The 21,240-nt window shown below is 38.6% G+C and overlaps 1 protein-coding gene across 2 annotated transcripts in view; it reads right to left on the bottom strand.

Annotated features, from left to right (window-relative positions):
• Positions 1 to 1,736: 1,736 nt before the first annotated feature.
• The window catches only part of LOC130917145 (glutamate receptor ionotropic, kainate 1), an 84,156-nt gene continuing 64,652 nt past the window's right edge, over positions 1,737 to 21,240 (bottom strand). Inside the window, exons 9-16 of one of the 2 annotated variants that reach the window (XM_057838244.1) lie at positions 19,467 to 19,508; positions 19,143 to 19,256; positions 14,554 to 14,757; positions 14,264 to 14,487; positions 8,389 to 8,507; positions 8,118 to 8,335; positions 7,824 to 8,049; positions 1,737 to 4,267 (exon numbers count right to left, since the gene is read on the bottom strand). In XM_057838244.1, the coding sequence (XP_057694227.1) occupies positions 3,978 to 4,267; positions 7,824 to 8,049; positions 8,118 to 8,335; positions 8,389 to 8,507; positions 14,264 to 14,487; positions 14,554 to 14,757; positions 19,143 to 19,256; positions 19,467 to 19,508 (1,437 nt within the window). In that variant the 3' untranslated portion in view covers positions 1,737 to 3,977. The remainder of the gene's footprint in view (positions 4,268 to 7,823; positions 8,050 to 8,117; positions 8,336 to 8,388; positions 8,508 to 14,263; positions 14,488 to 14,553; positions 14,758 to 19,142; positions 19,257 to 19,466; positions 19,509 to 21,240) is intronic. The other variant, XM_057838245.1, reaches the window with a different exon arrangement.

Genomic DNA, 21,240 nt, shown 5'->3' with positions numbered 1-21,240 from the left:
AGCCAATTGTTGTTAACATTAGCATTATATAGCATTTAAACCAGCTGACTTTTGCTATTCAAGTTAGCCAATTGTTGTAAATATTTTCATTATATAGCATTTAAGCTTGCACACTTTTGCTATGCAAGTCAGCCAATTGTAGTAAACATTTGCATTATATAGCATTTAAGCTAGTGGACTTTTGCCATGCAAGCTAGCCAATCGTTGTAAAAATTAGCATATAAGCTTGCAGACTTTTGCTATGCAAGTCAGCCAATTGTAGTAAACATTTGCATTATAGAGCATTTAAGCTAGTGGACTTTTGCTATGCAAGCTAGCCAATCGTTGTAAAAATTAGCATTATATAGCATTTACGCACTCGGACTTTTTTATGCAAGTTAGCCAATTGTTGTAAAAATTAGCATTATATAGCATTTAAGCTAGCTGACGTTTGTGATGCAAGTTAGCCAATTGATGTAAACATTAGCATTGTATAGCATTTAAGCTAGCAGACTTTTGCTATTCAAGTTAGCCAATTGTAGTAAACATTTGCATTATATAGCATTCAAGCTACCTGACGTTTGTGATGCAAGCGAGCCAATCGTTGTAAAAATTAGCATTAGATAGCATTTACGCACTCTGACTTTTTTATGCTAGTTAGCCAACTGTTGTAAACATTAGCATTATATAGCATTTAAGCTAGCAGACTTTTGCTATTCAAGTTAGCCAATTGTAGTAAACATTTGCATTATATAACATTTAAGCTAGCTGACGTTTGTGATGTAAGCTAGCCAATCGTTGTAAAAATTAGCATTATATAGCATTTAAGCTAGCTGACGTTTGTGATGCAAGTTAGCCAATTGTTGTAAACATTAGCATTATATAGCATTTAAGCTAGCAGACTTTTGCTATTAAAGTTAGCCAATCGTTGTAAAAATTAGCATTATATAGCATTTAAGCTAGCTGACGTTTGTGATGCAAGTTAGCCAATTGTTGTAAACATTAGCATTATATAGCATTTAAGCTAACGGACTTTTGCGACGCAAGTAACCCCGAAATGCCCCATAATTAACAGGAAGTGACCCTGAAACACTACCGTAGTCATGATTAGAAACCATAGAAATAAATTTTTAAAAAATGAATTCATAAAAAGAAAAGGTTTCTCCCTTTTTAAAATTGAAACACAAACATTGAATCGTACATTTTTACAAAGAATAGAAGGGAAATCGAGGGGAAAAAAAACCTAAATTAAGAGACTCAAAATAAAGGATTCGGACAATTTTGAGTTCAACAAGGTTTCAAAACAGTTTATTGTCTATCAAAATAGATTATCGATTAGTCCATTAATGATGGCCTTGCAAGTTTAGCTGCCATTGACGGCGCTAAACGTCCAATCCCTTTTGGACTGGGAAAGGGGCTAATAACTGCCAATTTGAAGGGATTGGACGTCTACCGCTGTCAATGGTGTCCAAAGAGTTCAATATTCCTATAATATAATGGCCTAAAAAATCTTTTATATTTCAAGGATGACAGGAAATGAAAGGGGCTAAATAAACAACCAGAAAGGGTTAAAAGGGTATTATATAACCACCTTTTTCCATTCTTACATGCTCAAAAATAAGAAAAAAAAAACACATCAGATTAATAAATACAACAAATGTCATAACAATACTCACTGGTAATCAAACAATGCTTTAAAACATAACATCGCACATTGGTTATTTTTAAATATGCAAATGCTGCCCCCCCCCCCCCCATAAAACAGGATTTCATCGCTACTCGCTCACAAATAAAAATGACATTTGATCACACAAATGAAAGGTACAATTTATTTTTTTGCATAAAAATAGAAAGGCCATGATGGTTAAGCATCATTAGCCTGGCAAGCTAGCTTGATTTTAGCCATGTTCAAGATAAAGTAGCCTATATACAGTATAAATGCTGTCTGTTCAACAGACTTTTAAGCATTTGTTCTCTTTTCAAAACCAAGTGGGTCATTTTTTTAAATTGGGTGCCATTTGGAGTTTGTGCCTCAGCCTAACTTTGCTAGCATAATAGCATAACAAGCATGAAAATCACTTACAATACTTAAACCTTTTCAAATGATTCAATTCCTTTCTTGGATATATAGCTTGAACAAAGTTATGATCAAGCATGCTGAAGGTACTTCATAAAACTGCAAAATATGATTTTTAATGGTCAAAAAGAAAATGGCTAAGCACCGTTGAATTTCCTGCCACTGGCGTGATGTTATTGCAGAAGAGTGATGCCATTCATAAATGGGGAATGTTCTTAAGGGGATACTAACACAATTTCACAGATTGGACTTTTGCTATGAAATTTAGCCAATTGTTGTAAACATTTGTATTATTGCTAGCATTTAAGCTAGCGGACTTTTGCTATGCAAGTTAGCCAATTGTTGTAAACATTTGCAATATATAGCATTTAAGCAAGTGGACTTTTGCTATTCAAGTTAGCCAATTGTTGTAAACATTAGCATTATATAGCATTTAATCTTGCAAACTTTTGCTATGCAAGTTAGCCAATTGTAGTAAACATTTGCAATATATAGCATTTAAGCTAGTGGACTTTTGTTATGCCAGTTAGCCAATTGTTGTAAACATTAGCATTATATAGCATTTAAGCTAGCAGACTTTTGCTATTCAATTTAGCCAATTTTTGTAAACATGAAGATTATACAGCATTTAAGCTAGCAGACTTTTGCTATTCAATTTAGCCAACTGTTGTAAACATGAAGATTATATAGCATTTAAGCTAGCGGATTTTTGCTATTCAAGTTAGCCAATTTTTGTAAACATTAGCATTATATAGCATTTAAGCTTGCAAACCTTTGCTATGCAAGTTAACCAATTGTAGTAAACATTTGCAATATATAGCATTTAAGCTAGTGGACTTTTGTTATGCCAGTTAGCCAATTGTTGTAAACATTAGCATTATATAGCATTTAAGCTAGCAGACTTTTGCTATTCAATTTAGCCAATTTTTGTAAACATGAAGATTATACAGCATTTAAGCTAGCAGACTTTTGCTATACAAGTTAGCCAATTGTTGTAAACATTAGCATTATATAGCATTTAAGCTTGCAAACCTTTGCTATGCAAGTTAGCCAATTATAGTAAACATTTGCAATATATAGCGTTTAAGCTAGTGGACTTTTGTTATGCCAGTTAGCCAATTGTTGTAAACGTTAGCATTATATAGCATTTAAGCTAGCAGACTTTTGCTATTCAATTTAGCCAATTTTTGTAAACATGAAGATTATACAGCATTTAAGCTAGCTGATGTTTGCAATTCAAGTTATCCAATTGTTGTAAACATTAGCATTATATAGCATTTAAGCTAGCAGACGTTTGCTATTCAAGTTAGCCAATTGTTGTAAACATGAACATTATGTAGCATTTAAGCTAGCTGACTTTTGCAATACAAGTTAGCCAATTGTTGTAAACATTTGCATTATATAGCATTTAAGCTATTGGACTTTTGCGATGCAAGTTAGCCAATTGTTTAAACATTTGCATTATATAGCATTTAAGCTATTGGACTTTTGCTATTCAAGTTAGCCAATTGTTGTAAACATGAGCATTATATAACATTTAAGGTTGCAGACTTTTGCGATACAAGTTAGCCAATTGTTGCATTGTTGCAATTGGCTAACCTGACCTCTGATGCGTCCGATATAAACCAGTATTTACGCACACTACAAGTCTCGAGCACTTTTTGCGTTAAAAAGTCATAACAAAGCGCCAGTTTTGCATTTCCGTCTTAACATAGCCTGACTTGCCACACGGCTAAAGTCAAGCTAGCTTGCAAGGCTAAAGCATCATGATGTCAAACGTCTATTTGAATCTATTCTTGCAACTGAACTATTCATGAGCTCTACATCAAAACTACTTAAAACAATAAATTTGATTGTAACAATGCAGTCGGATAAGAAAGGGCACATCCCGAACGAGTCCGGTGGCGCGTCCGTTCCTCCCTCAATATTTGTTGTGCCACTCGCACTGGCCCACGCTCACCTCCTCGATGTCCAAGTTCTTCCTGGATTTGTAGATGAACTCTCCGATGGCCACGAAAACGGAGAGGACCAGTCCGGCCGCCAGGACGATGAAGATACCGCCGATGTTCTCCACGCCTAAAGCGCTAGCTTCTTTGCTGTCCTCCTCGGGACAGCCGTTGCCGCGCCACCACTTCTCTTTCATCATGTGAAGTTTGCCTTCCTCCTGAAGCTGCAAAATCGCTATGGTCACCTTGTCTCTGTAGGGGGAACCTGGAGAAGAAACAGAAGTGACATGGATTAAAAAGACGCGAGAAGTTGCCCGTCAATAGCTCGGAATAATTCACACCCAGTTAATTGAATTGGATGTCCATCTTTGGTTAGTGTGGGTCACTTCCTGTTGATTTTGGGTTGTTCTTTGCATAGGCGGAATTTGACTTTTCGGGCAGAGGGGGGCACAAAATGTTGATGACCCTGAAACGCAGTGTCAGCAATAAAATTAATTTACAAGAAAATTTATAATAATAAGTTGACAATGAGCGTTTTTTGTGTCCCATTTGTCTCATCTGACCAAAGCATTATATATATTATTATTATAGCATATTTTTGTGTGAGACCAAGATTGAGCTTTTTGGCAACAAACACTCTAAGTGGGTCTTGCGTGACACGAAAGATGCGCATGCTGAAAAGCACCTCATACCCACTGCGAAGTATGGGGGTGGCTCAGTGATGCTGCGGGGCTGTTTCGCTTCCAAAGGCCCTGGGGACCTTGTTAGGGTGCATGGCATCATGAATGCTTTGAAATACCAGGACATTTGAAATCAAAATCTGTTGCCCTCTGCCCGAAAGCTGAAGATGGGTCGTCACTGGGTCTTTCAGCAAGACAATGACCCTAAACATATGGCCAAATCTACACAGAAATGGTTCACCAGACACAAAATCAAGCTCCCCCCATGGCCATCTCATTCCCCAGACCTTGTTTTGTTGGCAAAAGGGGGTTGTACAAAGTATTAACACTAGGGGTGCTAATAATTGTGACACACATTATTTGATGTCAAATAATTGTTTCTTTATGTGGGATTTTTCCCCACTGAATAAATGCACTTCTATTGAAGGTTGGATTTTTCTCTTTTTTTCCATTAAGGTCCCATATTATTTGAATTAAAAAAAAATATTAGAAGCTAAAAAAAACATCTTTTTCAGGGGTGCCAATAATTATGAAGGGCACTGTATATATATGGCGGAAAACACTCAGGTGACTTGAAGTTCCACTCTGAGACCCCCAATTTGGCCAAATTTCAAAATTTTCGGATATGCACGTGTGGTGCATCATTGGAAAGCTTCAAATCTCAATTTTCTTGGGGAAGAAAAAAATTGAACAGGAGGGTATTTTTAAAAAAAATCATTTTTAAACAGCAAAACCCTACCTAACTGGAGGCGAGAGCACGCGAGAGCAGAATAAAAGATGCCATGATTTTAACAAGATATTATCGCAAACTTACCTTGTTTCGATCCAAAAACTGTGTGGCATGTATCACCGAGTGTCAAGACACAGCTGTGAATGGCCTCAGCCGGATTTTTGGGGGATTTTATGGATGAAACATGGTAATATAAAAAGGGTCGCGATGCAGAAATCGCAGACATCAATGGTTGGTCGAGATTTTCTTTTTCACATTTTTACCCTTTTATACATTTTTTTTTCTTTGTTTGGATCGATTATTTATCATCTAACATATCGGGGAAAATGCGACAGTAACAAAAAAAAAATACAATTTAGCGGTAGTTATGAGGTAAATATTCTTGCCTTTTTTTATAGACACCATTTTTTCATTGTGACGTCATTTGTTTAAAAGTTTAAAATATGCGAGTGAATAATTTTTTGGGGTGATTTTTTTAAACAAGATATTAGACATCAATTAATGATTGTAAGCTAAAAATGACAGACATTATGAATAATAAATATAATTACCTTGTTTTCATCGCTAGGTTGAAACAAAAACGATTGCGCGACGTCTGTAAATGGGGGTTTGAAGGATAAAACGGGCAAATTAAAAATAGTTCGGGGCCTTAATGCGCCATGAATATGCTATGCCAGCATATAAATATATTGTTCTATCAACAGTTCTTTTGGCTTAAAATAAAGCAGTTTCTTTTAAAGAGGAGTCCAAGAGCAGAAACTGCTTTTTCAGTCTTGTCTGTTTTCCGCCATATATTTTTTAAATTATATGCAAAGCAAACGACTGTAGGGTGCTCGAAAAATAATTTTGACCCATTATAAAAATGTTTTTTTGTTCATTTCATTCTTTTTTGTTGCAGTTTTATTGCTTTACAACTTTTATAAATATATATAAGAAAGTCAGTTATATGCAATGACACTTTTCGGCCACCAGGCGGGGCCTGGCCCCCCCCTTAAAATACGCTTATGGTCCATATCTATAAAGAATTCAGGGATTTAAGCATTTATTCACAAAAATTTTCACCGGAAAAGCTCTGTTTAGTGTTTACATATGGCGGCTGCCACATTGACTGACGGACTAGCATCGTACGTGGACATGTTTATGTAAAGTAAATGCTAACTGCACGATTTTTATTTTAACCAATAATCTAGACTGTTTTATGTCCATATCTATAAAGAATTCAGGGATTTAAGCATTTATTCACAAGAATTTTCACCGGAAAAGCTCTGTTTACATATGGCGGCCACCACATTGACTGACAGACTAGCATTGTATTTCGACATATAAATAAATGCTCACTACACGTTTTTTTTTTTTTTTTTGCTTTTAACCAAGAATCAAGACTTATTTACGTCCATATCTGTAAAGAATTCCGGGATTTAAGCATGTATTCACAAGAATTTTCACCGGAAAAGCACTGTTTACATCAGGCACCCGCTAGCTACATTCACTAACAGACTAGCATTGTACTTCGACATATTTACGTAGAATAAATGGTAACTGCATGTTTTTTTTGTGTTGCTTTTAACCATGAATCAAGACTGTCTTACATCCATGTCTATAAAGAATTTGGGGATTTAAGCATTTATTCACAAGAATTTTCACCGGAAAAGCTCTGTTTACATAAGGCGACCGCCACATTGACTGACAGACTAGTATTATACTTCGACATATAGATAAATGGTAACTGCACGTTTTTTTTTTTTGCTTTTTGCTTTAACCAAGAATCGAGACTCTTTTACGTCCATATCTAAAAGAATTCAAGGATTTAAGCATATATTCACAAGAATTTTCACCGGAAAAAGCTTTTTGTTTACATATGGCGGCTGCTAAGTTGCTTACTGACTAGCATCATAGTTTGCAATATTTACGTAAAATAAATGCTAACTGCACGGTTTTTTTTGTTTGTTTTTTTTGCTTCTAACCAAGAATCGGGACTCTTTTACATCCACATCTATAAAGAATTTAGGGATATAAGCATTTATTCACAAGAATTTTCACCGGAAAAGCCGCCACATTGACTGACAGACTAGCATTGTACTTGGACATAAGTAAAATAAATGCTAACCGCACGTTTTTTTTCTTTTAACCAAGAATCGAGACTTTTTTACATTCATATCTATAATGAATTCAAGGATTTAAGCATTTCTTGACTAGAACTTCCGACGAAAAAAGCTCTTTGTCTGTGATTCCACTCGGTCAGCTTTGACGGCCACACCAACAATGCAGGCCCCCTATTAATCGGCCCGCGCCCGTGTCCCCTCAATATCATTATGAAATCTATGTCTCAACCAAAGACGATTTGATCAATGTCAAAGCATCTCCCGTCGACTCATGTTCTGCCACTTATGGCGCTAGACGTTCAATCGTACCTATCGGGGTTCCCACGCCGTAACCCTTGGAGTCGATCAGACCCCCGATCTGCGTGAGGTTGCAGTTGCGCTGGCTGATGTACTCGATGCTCGTCGACTCCATCAGGAGAGCGTAGTCGGTGGTGAGGACTCTCTGGATACCCTCGCGGTTGTTCTTCACCAAAGCGGTGTTTTTCCGGCTGCTCATGAAAGCCCACATCTTCTCGTAGGTGGAGATCTTGGATTTCTGGAGGGACGCCATAACGCGGTCAACCGCGGATTAGGCGGCGTCGATCGGTCGGTCGGGAAACTCACCTTAAAAAACGTCATGGTGGAACCGTCTCTCACGGCGCCGTACTCTATTTTGGTCTGTTTGGCCAAGTCGTCGGCGGAGTCGATGGGCGAGTCCATCCTCTCCACGGTCAGGAAAGCGGCCAAATTGGCGGTGTAGGAGGATATGATGATCAGCGTGAAGAACCACCAGATCCCGCCCACGATCCTCGTGGAGAGGGCCTTGGGCATCAGCTCGGAACCTGAAGGGGAAGGACGGTCACGCGGGCCGAGACGGCGCCGTCCGCGAACGTACCTTGCTGCATGAGCGCTCCCACTCCGAACCAGACGCTGTTTATGAGAGTGAAATTGTTTTCCACTACGTCCGAATCAGGGTTGCAGGGATGAGGGTTGTACCACTCGTACGGGGTGAACCTGGACAGACCAAAATCCATAGGATTATATATCATTATAGCAATTAGCAATATGCTGCCGCCAAGAATCTATAGACTATTGTGGGTAGTGGTACACTGATAGCTTAACTCATTGTCTGCCATTGACGGCGCTGGACGTCCAATCCATTTGAAGCGGGAGGGTAGCAGCGAATGAATTTTCGTTTGACAAAAAAATCAACAGAATTTTTTTTTTTTTTTTTCAAATCCCTATTGATGATGAAATTGCTCCAAAATTAACAGGAAGCGACTCAAAATCAACAGGAAGTGATTTAGGAATGCCCTCAAAGTACAAGTGCCAAAACAATCTGCATTAGTGCTCATTAATTTTTACAAAAAAAACAACTAAATTGCTCTAAAACTAAAGTAAATTACTTAAAATGTACAGGAAATGACCCCATAAGTAAAAACAAATCTTCATTGGGGGTCATTATTTCTGACAAAAATGTCCCCCAAATTAATAGGAAATGTTGAAATTCGCCTCCCCAGTCAAGCCGCACGGAAACAGCGACAGCCAAACAAAGTGCCGCTCTGCCGATGCTGCCTCGCGCGTGCCAACTGGTAAGGCGGAATTTCGCGCGTTCATCTCTGATGTTAACCCTTTGTACTGACTCCATGTTCCAAAACTCGCCGAAAGCAGGTTGACAATTTATTCGTCGACAATGGTAATAAACAAGGCAAAAGCAGATGACGTAGGGACAATTCTGGATCCAAAACAAGGCTACATGTTTCCGAGCAGCAAAAATCTGTGTTATCTCAGTGTCCAGTGTTTTTAAGTCCGTGATGTAGTGGGCCGGCTGAAGGTGTGTCCGGGCGTTGCTTTGGGATCATCCCTCTCTGGCCGGTTTCGGGCTGTTTAGGTTCGTGCGTGGATGGGATGTGGTTGCCACAGCGACCGACGCTGGTCTTGACGTCCCAAGCGCCTGCTATCAACTTTGCTCCCCGGGCTGGCTCTACTTGCTGTCGGACAAAGAGCGCTTTGTCCTTGCAGAACTGATTTGCAAGTTTTGGTGCGTCAATCTTGCTTGTGGCGCACACGTTGGGCTTCTATGATAAGATGGCGTTGTGTATTTATTCTGCTTCTTTTCATTAAACTATGGTGTGCTATCTATTCTACACTAGGTGTGTCAGAGCAGTACAGTCCCACAGTAAATATGAGAAATGATAATATTCCCTGATTAATTGTATTCCGTGTGTTCGAGTAATGCAAACAGTTAGACGGTGCCTACGAGAAACGGCACCATTTTTCCATTTCCCCCTCAGGAGCCCCACTGTACTGTGTCAAGGCCACTGAATGAAGTCTGCCTAAACTATAGTTAAATGAATGTGTTAGACTAATGCAAACAATTATATGGTGTGTGAGAGAACGGTACCTTTTCCCTTCAGAAATGACTGAATATGTATAGGAAGTGACTCGGGAATGCCCCGAAATAGTCTAAAAGTGACCTAAAATCAATAAAAAGTGAAATCAGTATGCATCTCGCCTAATGCAATCATGTCCATGAATGGAGTTGTTTTTCACAGAAAACCGTTAGTTTTGCCTTAGATAATCATGGACTTTAACTGCCAACAATAATCACGGACTTTTAACTACCAACCAGCAAGGCTCATGACCTATTTTGCGAGATGAGTTAATCACCAAACAGACACACCTCCTTATCCGTACAGCATACAAGCAACGCCGAGCTCTCTGTTCAGTGTGCATTTCTCTACACAGCTTTTGTTCTGTCACTGAATGCACCCAGAAATTTCTGAAATTAAAACTGCGCGGTAACGATCTCGTGCCTCCAGTCTTTTCTTTTGCAATCCAATCTAGCCGTCTCACCTGAATTGAAAACGAACACGCGGAGGACCTGAAAGACTGCCTCCAACAAAAGTCACCCGTAAGTATCTTCAAAACGAAATCTCCATGTGTGGTCAATTTTTTTTTTACAAGAAAAACATCCTAAAATTGCCCCAAAATTAACAGGGAGTGACTCAAAATGTGCAAGAAGTGACTTGGGAATGCCAAAAAGTGACCCTAAGAGTCTTCAAAACAAATCTCCATGTATGGTCATCATTTTTGACAATAGGAACGTCCTCAAATTGCCCAAAATGAACAGGGAGTGACTCAAAATGTGCAGGAAGTGACTTGGGAAAGCCATGAAATCATCAGAAAGGGACCCAAGTGTCCCAAATGCCCCCCCCCCCCCCAAAAAAAAGTCATTCTTCATTGATGGTGGTTATTTCTGACAAAAATATCATCCATAAATGTGCCTCAAATTAATTGGAAATGACTCAAGATGTATAGGAAGTGACTCGGGAATGCCAAAAAGTGACCTTAAGAGTCTTCAAAACAAATCTCCATGTATGGTCATCATTTTTGACAATAGGAACGTCCTCAAATTGCCCAAAATGAACAGGGAGTGACTCAAAATGTGCAGGAAGTGACTTGGGAATGTCTTGAAATCATCAGGAAGGGACCCAAGTGTCCCCCCCCAAAAAAAACATTCTTTATTGGTTGGTGATTTTTCTGACAACAATACCATCCATAAATGTACCCCAAATTAATCGGAAATGACTAAAAATTAGGGCTGTCAAAATTATCGCGTTAACGGGTGTTAATTTTTAAAATTAATCACGTTAAAATATTTGACGCAATTAACGCACATGCCCCGCTCAAACAGATTAAAATGACAGCAGTGTAATGTCCGCCTGTTACTTGTTTTTTGGTGTTTGGCGCCCTCTGCTGGCGCTTGGGTCCAAATGATTTTATGGGTTTAAGCGCAATGAGTGAGCATGGTGTAATTATTGATATCAACAATGGCGAGCTACTAGTTTATTTTTTGATTGAAAATTTTACAAATTTTAATAAAACGAAAACATTAAGAGGTGTTTTAATATAAAATTTCTATAACTTTTACTAACATTTATCTTTTAAGAACTACAAGTCTTTCTATCCACGGATCGCTTTAAGAGAATGTTAATAATGTTAATGCCATCTTGTTGATTTATTGTTATAATAAACAAATGTTTAAATGTTAAATGTATAGATCCGTCTTGTGTCTTATCTTTCCATTCCAACAATAATTTACAGAAAAATATGGCATATTTTATAGATGGTTTGAATTGCGATTAATTAATTTTTAAGCTGTAATTAACTCGATTAAAAATTTTAATCGTTTGACAGCCTTACTAAAAATGTATAGGAAGTGACTCGGGAATGCCAAAAAGTGACCCTAACAGTCTTCAAAACAAAATCTTCATGTATGGTCATCATTTTTGACACTAGGAACGTCCTCAAATTGCTCCAAAACTAACAGGGAGTGACTCAAAATGTGAAGGAAGTGACCTGGGAATGCCCTGAAATCATCAGAAAGGGACCCTTTAAGTGCCCCAAACGCCCCTCTCCAAAAAACATGCTTCATTGGTGGTCATTATTTCTGACAAAAATTCCATCCACAAATCGTTCCCAAATAGGACATTTCTCAAGATGTATCAGAAGTGACCCAAAATCAGTAAAAAGTGACCTGTTAGTGTCTTAAAAACAAAATCTCCATGTATGGTCACAATTTTTGACACTAGGAACGTCCTCAAATTGCCCTAAAATTAACAGGAAGTGACTCAAAAAGTGCAGGACGTGACTTGGGAATGCCCTGAAATCATCAGAAAGGGACCCAAGTATCCCAAACGCACCCCCTTCCTAAAAAAAAAAGTTTTTTTTAATTCTTCATTTGTTGGTGGTTATTTCTGACAAAAATACCATCCATAAATGTACCCCAAATTTATCGGATCGGAAATGACTAAAAATGTATAGGAGGTGACTCGGGAATGCCAAAAAGTGACCCAAAATCAATAAAATGTGACCTGCAAATGTCTTCAAAACAAAATCTCCATGTGTGGTAATCATTTTTGACAATAAGAACGTCCTCAAATTGCCCTAAAATTAACAGGAAGTGACTCAAAATGTGCAGGACGTGACTTGGGAATGCCCTGAAATTGTCGTAAAAGGGACCCTTTAAACGGCTCAAATACCCCTCCCCAAAACATTCTTCATTGGCGGTAGTTATTTCTGACAAAAACGCCTCCACAATTTGCTCCAAAATTATTAAAAAATGCAAGAAATAGATATGAAGTGACTCAAGAATGCCACAAAATCATCAAAAAGTGACACAAAATAAACAACAAGTGACCAAGAAGTGCCCAAAAAGCCCTCACCAAAACACTCTTCATTAGTGGTCATTATTTTTGACAAAAACGCCGATACAAGTTGCTCCAAAATTGTTAAAAAATGCAACAAATGGATAGGGAGTGACTCAAGAATACCTCAAAATCATCAAAAAGTGACTCAATTTCAACAGAAAGTGACCCCAAGTTGCATAAAAGCCCTCCCCAAAATAGTCTTCATCAGTGGTCATTATTTTTTTTTACCAAAAAAATACCCTCCACAAATTGCTCCCAAATTAATAAGAAATGAGTGAAATGAAATGAGTGAGTGACTCGAGAATGCCTCAAAATGATCAAAAAGTGACCCAAAATCCACAGAGAGTGAGCCTTAAGTGTCCCAAAAGCCCTCCCCAAAACATTCTTAATGAGTGGTCATTATTTTTGACAACAACAACAACAACAACAAAAACTTCACAAATTGCTCCTAAATTAATAAGAAATGTGTGAAATGGATCGAAGGTGATTCAAGATCAAGAATGCCTCGAAATCATCCAAAAGTGATTCAATATCAATAGAAAGTGATCCTCAAGTGCCCTAAAAGCCCTCACCAAAACATTCATCATTAATGGTAATTATTTTTTACAAAAAGGACTCCACAATTTGCTCCAAAATTATTTTTAAAAATGCAAGAAATGGATAGGAAGTGACTCAAGAATGCCGCAAAATAATCGACTAGTGACACAAAATAAATGAAAAGTGACCCAAAAGTGCCCAAAAAGCCCTCACCAAAACATTCTTCATTAGTGGTCATTATTTTTGACAAAAACGCCTCCACAACTTGCTCTCAAATTATTAAAAAATGCATGAAATGGATAGGAAGCGACTGAAGAATACCTCAAAATCATCAAAAAGTGACCCAAAATCAACAGAAAGTGACCCTTAAGAGCCCCAAAAGCCCTCCCCAAAACATTCTTCATTAGTGGTCACTATTTTTGACCAAAAAAACCCCTCCGCAAAGTGCTTACAATTGAATAACGAATTCATAAAATGGACAGGAAGTGACTCAAGAATCCCTCAAAATCCACAGAAAGTGACCTGTAAAACTCCCCCGAGCACCCGCCTCCTTAGAAAATCTTCATGTATGGTCATTATTTTTCTTATTTCCTCCTTTAAAAAAAAATAAATATATAAAATAAACCTCAAATAAAATGTATATGACGTGACTCAAGATTGCACGAAAACATAAAAAAGTGACCCAAAATCAACAGAAAATGATCCCTTAAGTCTATTTGTGGTCATTCTTTAAAAAAGTCGTTTCAAATTATCCCCAAATTAACAGGAAATGACCTGAAATTGCCACAAGATCATCATAAAGTGACTTGTAAGAGCCCCAAAACAAACGGGAAGTGACCATTGAACAAGAAGTGAACTGAAAATGCCCTAAAACCAACAGGAAATGATCGACGGTGCACAGGAAGTGACCCGAAAATGCCCCAAAATGAATAGGAAGTAACCGAAAACCCACAGGAAGTGACCCATGGCACAGCAAAGCGTCGTCATGCCATTTGAGAAACGAGGAAAAGCATTAGTTACCTGGCGATTACAAAGAGCACGCAGCTGACGCCCAGGCAGGCCAAGAGAACGTACATCCAGATGTCAGGAGACAACGGATTGAGGAAGGAGAATACGCCCGGATTGGTGCCGTTAGGTTTGTGGTAGAGGATGCTGATGCCCAACGTCATGAAGGGCTTGGAGAAGTCGATCACCTTCTCCCTCACGTAGGTGATGGTGAGCGGCGCAACCGCTAGGTCGGCCACCTGCCGAGTGGGCGACCACACTCAGACGCCCGTCTGAAGTTCCCCTAGTTACCGGCGAGTACTCACGTGGTCGATGAGCTCGCGCACCATGCCGTTCCACTCCCCTTTGTCATTCTGAGCGCCGTATTTCCCGTCGGACACGAGCTTGACCTCGTAGGAAAAGCCCAGGATGTTAGAGAGCTCCTTGAGAAGGTCCAGGCAGTATCCTTCGAAGCGGTCGTTTCCGTACAGCGGCTTATCCGATTTCTTGTACATCACGTAAGGATTCTCCTGAAAACGGTATTACCTTCACATTAAGAGAGATTGCAATTGCTATTCGGAATACGAATGTCAATTAGGAGTGCGAACTCATTTTGCATCCATACCGATACGCCATACGGCACTAAAATGACGCCATGGTTAACAAGGAAGTACTACGAAATACCTCGAACTTAGGCGTGGGAACCCCTGGGTACCTCGCGATACGATACATTACGATTAGTATTCACGAGATTGCGATACAACAAGGGTCAGAGTCAAATCCTTCTACAATATACTAACTCTGGCGCATTTCTACGTCACTTATTGTTATTTGGAGCACTTAAACTTATTGAAATTCACAGCAGAAGTATGATTGGATGCCACGCGATTGGGCGTCTTATCTCGGGAAGAGCGATAATCGCTCCTTTTTGATGGCAGCACGCATAGTTTGCAGCCATCTTGGGTAGGTGAAGAGTAGAGGCGTGCAAAATTTCTGATTCTTAGATTATTCGCGATTCGGCCGTGGAAGATTCGAGAACGATACACAAACATCCAAATTCCGATTATTGAATTATACCATGTAAAGCAGAAAAAAACGCAGTCAGCGCGGTCTTCGGGACGCAATGAGGAACGGACCCAGAGTAAATATCATGTGCAGCTAATGCCGCTAGGTAAAAAAAAAAACAATAATACCTGACTGTGGCCGTCAGCCGCTTCAAACAGCGCCCAGTTGCTAGTTGCTACAAACATACGGCAACATACGGCTATGGTAGATATCACATATATCTAGACTAGATGTGAAATGACAGACTTTCCTGCGCTAGTAAACAGGTGCCATCTTAAAGCAGTAGACTTCTCTAGAAGGCTCTGTTGTAAAGCACCTAATTACGTTTTATCTAAAATCCCCCTAAATCGGCAAAATCTTGACTTGAATCTAACCTTAAATGATAAAACAGTTTTAAAACTTTCACATGTCGAAAGTAGACATGAGGGAAATTATGGAATAACGGGCGCAATAACGGTTGATTCACAACATTAAATGAATTGAATGTAGTTTAAAGCTGCTGATACAGAATACTTGAGTATTTTATTTACCGTTTTTAACCGGTAACTTGATTCTAAAATAGTAGTTTGGTTTATTTAGCCTGAAATGATTTTTGAACAATTTTGGAACAAATATACAAAACATAAAAAAAAAAAAAAAAATCAATAATCGATTTATAATCGAATCGGAGCCTCTGAATCGTAATCGTAACCGAATCGTTAGGTGCCCAAAGATTCCCACCTCTAGTGAAGAGTACATATTGCGCAGCATCCGCACGTTATTTCCTAGTATGCCCAGATACCGATGATGTCATTTTAACGGTGTTGTTCAAGTGGCTTTTGAAAGGTGAAGAGTTATATTTACATCTTTGAAAAAGTAGCTAATTACTTTACATATTCAATGATGAATGTAACTACTTTAAGTTACTTTACTTAAAAAATATATATATATATTCTAGTATATGTATGCAGTGAGGAGCAGAAGTATTTGTGATTTTGCAAGTTCACCCACTTAGAAAATAGGATGAAGTCTGAAATCTGAGTAGAATCACAGACAATGAGCTTTTTTCGTTGAAAATTCTTCTGAATAAATGCTTAAATCCCTCAATTCTTTATAGCGATAGACGTAAAACAGTCTCGATTCTTGGTTAAAAGCAACAGCAAAAAAACGTGCAGTAAGCATTTATTCTACGTAAGTATGTCAAAGTATAATGCTAGTCTGTTAGCGAATGTAGCTAGCAGCCGCCTGATGTTAACAGAGCTTTTCCGGTGAAAAGTTTTATGAATAAATGCTTAAATCCCCAAATTCTTTATAGATATGGACGTAAAAAAGTCAATTCTTGGTTGAAAGCAAAAAAACAAAACAAAACAAAACAAAAAAAAAGTGCAGTAAGCATTTATTTTATGTAAATATCTCGAAGTACAATGCTACTCTGTTGGTGAATGAGGCTAGCGGCCACCTGCCATAAACAGAGCTTTTCTGGCGAAAATTCTTGTGAATAAATGCTTAAATCTCCAAATTCTTTGTTGAAATGGACGTACAACAGTCTCGATTCTTGGTTAAAAGCAAAAAAAACGTGCAGTAAGTATTTATTTTACGTAAATATGTCAAAGTACAATGCTAGTCTGCTAGTGAATGTAGCTAGCGGCCGCCTGATGTTAACAGAGCTTTTCCGGTTAAAATTCTTGTGAATAAATGCTTAAATCCCCAAATTCTTTATAGACATGGACGTAAAACAGTCTTGATTCTTGGTTAAAAGCAAAAAAATTGTGCAGTTAGCGTTTATTTTACATTTATATGTCGAAGTACAATGCTACTCTGTTTGCAAATGAGGCTAGCGGCCGCCTGACGTAAACAGAGCTTTTCTGGTGAAAATTCTTGTGAATAAATGCTTAAATTCCAGAGATCTTTATTGATATGGATATAAAACAGACTCGATTCTTGGTTAAAAGCAAAGAAACTGTAGAGTTAGCACTTATTTTACATATGCATGTCGAAGTACAATGCTACTTTGTTAGTGAATGAGGCTAGCGGCCGCCTGACGTAAACAGAGCTTTTCTGGTGAAAATTCTTGTGAATAAATGCTTAAATCCCGGAGATCTTTATAGATATGGAAATAAAACAGATTCGATTCTTGGTTAAAAGCAAAGAAACTGTGCAGTTAGCGTTTATTTTACGTATATATGTCGAAGTACAATGCTACTCTGTTAGCGAATGAGGCTAGCGGCCGCCTGACGTAAACATAGCTTTTCTGGCGAAAATTCTTGTGAATAAATGCTTAAATCCCGGAGATCTTTATAGATATGGAAATAAAACAGATTCGATTCTTGGTTAAAAGCATGAAACTGTGCAGTTAGCGTTTATTTTACGTATATATGTCGAAGTACAATGCTACTCTGTTAGCGAATGAGGCTAGCGGCCGCCTGACGTAAACATAGCTGTTCTGGCGAATATTCTTGTGAATAAATGCTTAAATCTCCGAATTCTTCATAGGTATGGACGTAAAACAGTCTGGATTCTTGGTTAAAAGCAATTAAAAGAATTTGTTCAAACGTTGTAACACTTCACTCTTCGCTTGTTGTAAAGAAACAACTGTGGAAGCAATTATTAGAAAATGGAAGACGTACAAGACCACTGATAATCTCCCTCCATCTGTGGCTCCATGCAAGATCTCACCCCGTGGCGTCAAAATGATAACAAGAAAGATGAGCAAAAATCCCAGAACCACACGGGGTGACCTAGTGAATGACCTACAGAGAGCTAGGACCACAGTAACAAAGGCTACTATCAGTAACACAATGCGCCACCAGGGACTCAAATCCTGCACTGCCAGATGTGTCCCCCAGCTGAAGCCAGTACATGTCCAGGCCCGTCTGCGGTTCGCTAGGGAGCATTTGGATGATCCAAAACAGGACTGGGAGAATGTGTTATGGTCAGATGAAACCAAAATAGAACTTTTTGGTAGAAACACAGGTTCTCGTGTTTGGAGGAGAAAGAATACTGAACTGCATCCGAAGAACACCATACACACTGTGAAGCATGGGGGTGGAAACCTCATGGTTTGGGGCTTTTTTTCTGCAAAGGGACCAGGACGACTGATCTGTATAAAGGAAAGAATGAATGAGGCCATGTATCGAGAGATTTTGAGTGAAAATCTCCTTCCATCGGCAAGGGCATTGAAGATGAGACGTGGCTGGGTCTTTCAGCATGACAATGATCCCAAACACACAGCCAGGGCAACAAAGGAGTGGCTTCGTAAGAAGCATTTCAAGGTCCTGGAGTGGCCTAGCCAGTCTCAACCCCATAGAAAATCTGTGGAGGGAGTTGAAAGTCCGCGTTGCCCAAAGACCGCCCCAAAACACCGCTGCTCTAGAGGAGATCTGCATGGAGGAATGGGCCATAATACCAGCAACAGTGTGTGAAAAGCTTGTGAAGAGTTACAGAAAACGTTTGGCCACCTTTATTGCCAACAAAGGGTAAATAAAGTATTGAGATGAACTTTTGGTATTGACCAAATACTTCTTTTCCACCATGATTTGCAAATAAATTCTTTAAAAATCAAACAATGTGATTTTCAGTTTTTTTTTTCCACATTCTGTCTCTCATGGTTGAGGTTTACCCATGTTGACAATTACAGGCCTCTCTAATATTTTCAAGTGGGAGAACTTGCACAATTAGTGGTTGACTAAATTCTTATTTGCCCCACTGTATGGCTAAGGTAGGGGCTTGTTGTGGTTTTCTGTCTGTAGCAGCTTTGGTTTTGAAAATATTTTGAAGTTTTTAAAAAATAGGCCCCCTACGGATCGTCCCCCTTTCCTGTGTCATGTCAATAGGTCATGAAGTCTATAATCATGTAATAAACCTTGCATACCAGAATGGTGGTGACAATGAGTGTCCTATTGGCCATGGAATCGGTCACATTTGTGCCCATGTCCTTGTTGTTTTCGGTTAGATTAAGGCCAGTCTGGGAGTTCCATACGCCGATCTGGAAAGGACAGAAAGTCAAGATGACAATCGTGTAGGTTGTTTGGACCCAAGCCGACGTTCACCACAGACACAAGGGAAAATCGTTACAGCACTACGGACGAGAGACCAAACACGGACACGTTTGAGGTTAAAAAGTAAATGGGGAGATGGGTTAGTCAACAGCATTACTATTCCTTTAGTCTGCTTTGGGGGCAGCTAAAGTACAGACCTTTTTCCACACTTTATTCAGGCGATTGTTGCCCGCGATTATCTTGCAGAAAACAGTTTGGGAAAAAAAAGAAGCACTTTTAAATGACTGGCAATGGATTTTTCAGCATGTTTGAAATTCTTTCCTAGATGTTGTTCTGCAGCTAATGGAGGGGTGTCCAACTTTTGTCATTCAAATAAAATTGATGTTGAATTTCCATAGTTCAGAAATTGGATTTTTTTTCATGTTTGTAAATTTGAAAATAAATAAATAAAGAGATTATTTATTGTTTATTCGTTTTTTTTTTTTTTTTATTAAATCCAATCATTAAAAAGATGATTACTGACCCCCCCCCCCGTTGTTTTTAATGAAAATCTGTAAATATAAAAATCTGTAAATAAATTAAAACATGAAAAGGAAGAATATACCCCAAAAAAAATTAATTAAAAAAAAAAACTTAAAAAAAAAAAAAGATTGTAAAAATATTTAGTTTCCCATATTGAATTCAAAAACTCAAAAAATGTTTTAAATATATAAACTTTATGATTTAAATCTGTAAATACAAACATCTGTAAATAAAATAAAACATGAAAATGAACAATAAATATGCCCCAAAAAAATTTATTTAAAAAAAAAAAAAAAAAAAAAACTTTAAAAAAATATGATTGTAAAAAAATGTTGTTTAATCCATCTGCAGGTGACCGGGAGATTATTTTTGATTGAATGATGTTTTAACGACACTGAACTGGTGTGCGCTGGTCCTCATGGGAAACGCAGTCTTCCTTAAAGAGGAAATGTGAACTAAGGTTGGCCAACCATGTTTTGAATAATATCAATGGCTAAACAATTCTAAGCATATTTTCTTTTTTTTTTTTTAACGCAACCCTACCAGATTCTTTGTTTAACCCATAGCAACGCCCTTGACAACGAAAATGCTTTTCTTCGGCAATCTTCGGAAATTACGTCACACCTAGACGTGCGAGGGAAGTCCACCATAGAACAGTATTGTTTGTTGCATTGCTTCTCGGTAAGATGTCACGGCGGTGTGTGGCGATGTTTTGTTCTCACTCAAACGAAAAGTTGTATGAGTGGCCAAAGGATAGCAGGGCACGTAAATGGACATCACAATTTCACACCATCATCGAGTAGTGTTCTCTGCTGCAAACACTTCGAAGATGCCGGCTTCCTTAACCGGCCTGCTTATGATCAAGGATTTGCCAAAAAGTAAGTGTGATTTTTGGATAGATGACTGATGACTTTGTCAAAGCAGAGCTGCCAACTGTTGTGGAATGAAGAGTATAAGCTAGCAACGTAAGCCAAAAGTTAACTCGTGGCAATCCCCGTTCATAGTTGTTGTTGCGTTCGCTAGGTTAAGCGTGTTTAAATTGTGCGTCATCTACGATCTTGTCCGAAAGGGTTAATCCACTGTCAGTCGGAAAAGGGGTGTGGATGTGCATATAAGCGGGTCGGCGTCACGGTAATTCACGGTTGCCGTAAGAGACACACACCGCCGGTGAGTTTGTGCACATTTATTTGTATTTGTATTATGTATTTCCACCTTCATGCTTCAAGCATTGCATTTGTACGGTTCGCCGTTTCTTTCACGGTGATCGCTTGATAGCCTTCTAGCTTGTGTTTTACGTACGAGAGCCGCTGACAGGTGACAACAACAAGCGTGTTGGTTTTAATGTCTGGCAGCGAATCAGCGAGCGCGCAGGTCACGCAGTGAATCATGGGAAATGTAGTCTCGGGACAACACTGAAGTGGTGCTTTGTAATCTATTCGCTTGTGTGAA

The sequence above is a fragment of the Corythoichthys intestinalis genome, chromosome 6, assembly GCF_030265065.1.
Source record: "Corythoichthys intestinalis isolate RoL2023-P3 chromosome 6, ASM3026506v1, whole genome shotgun sequence".
Lineage (NCBI taxonomy): Eukaryota > Metazoa > Chordata > Actinopteri > Syngnathiformes > Syngnathidae > Corythoichthys > Corythoichthys intestinalis.
Note: the sequence above shows the minus strand (reverse complement) of the source record. Positions and strands in the feature narration are given on the sequence as shown.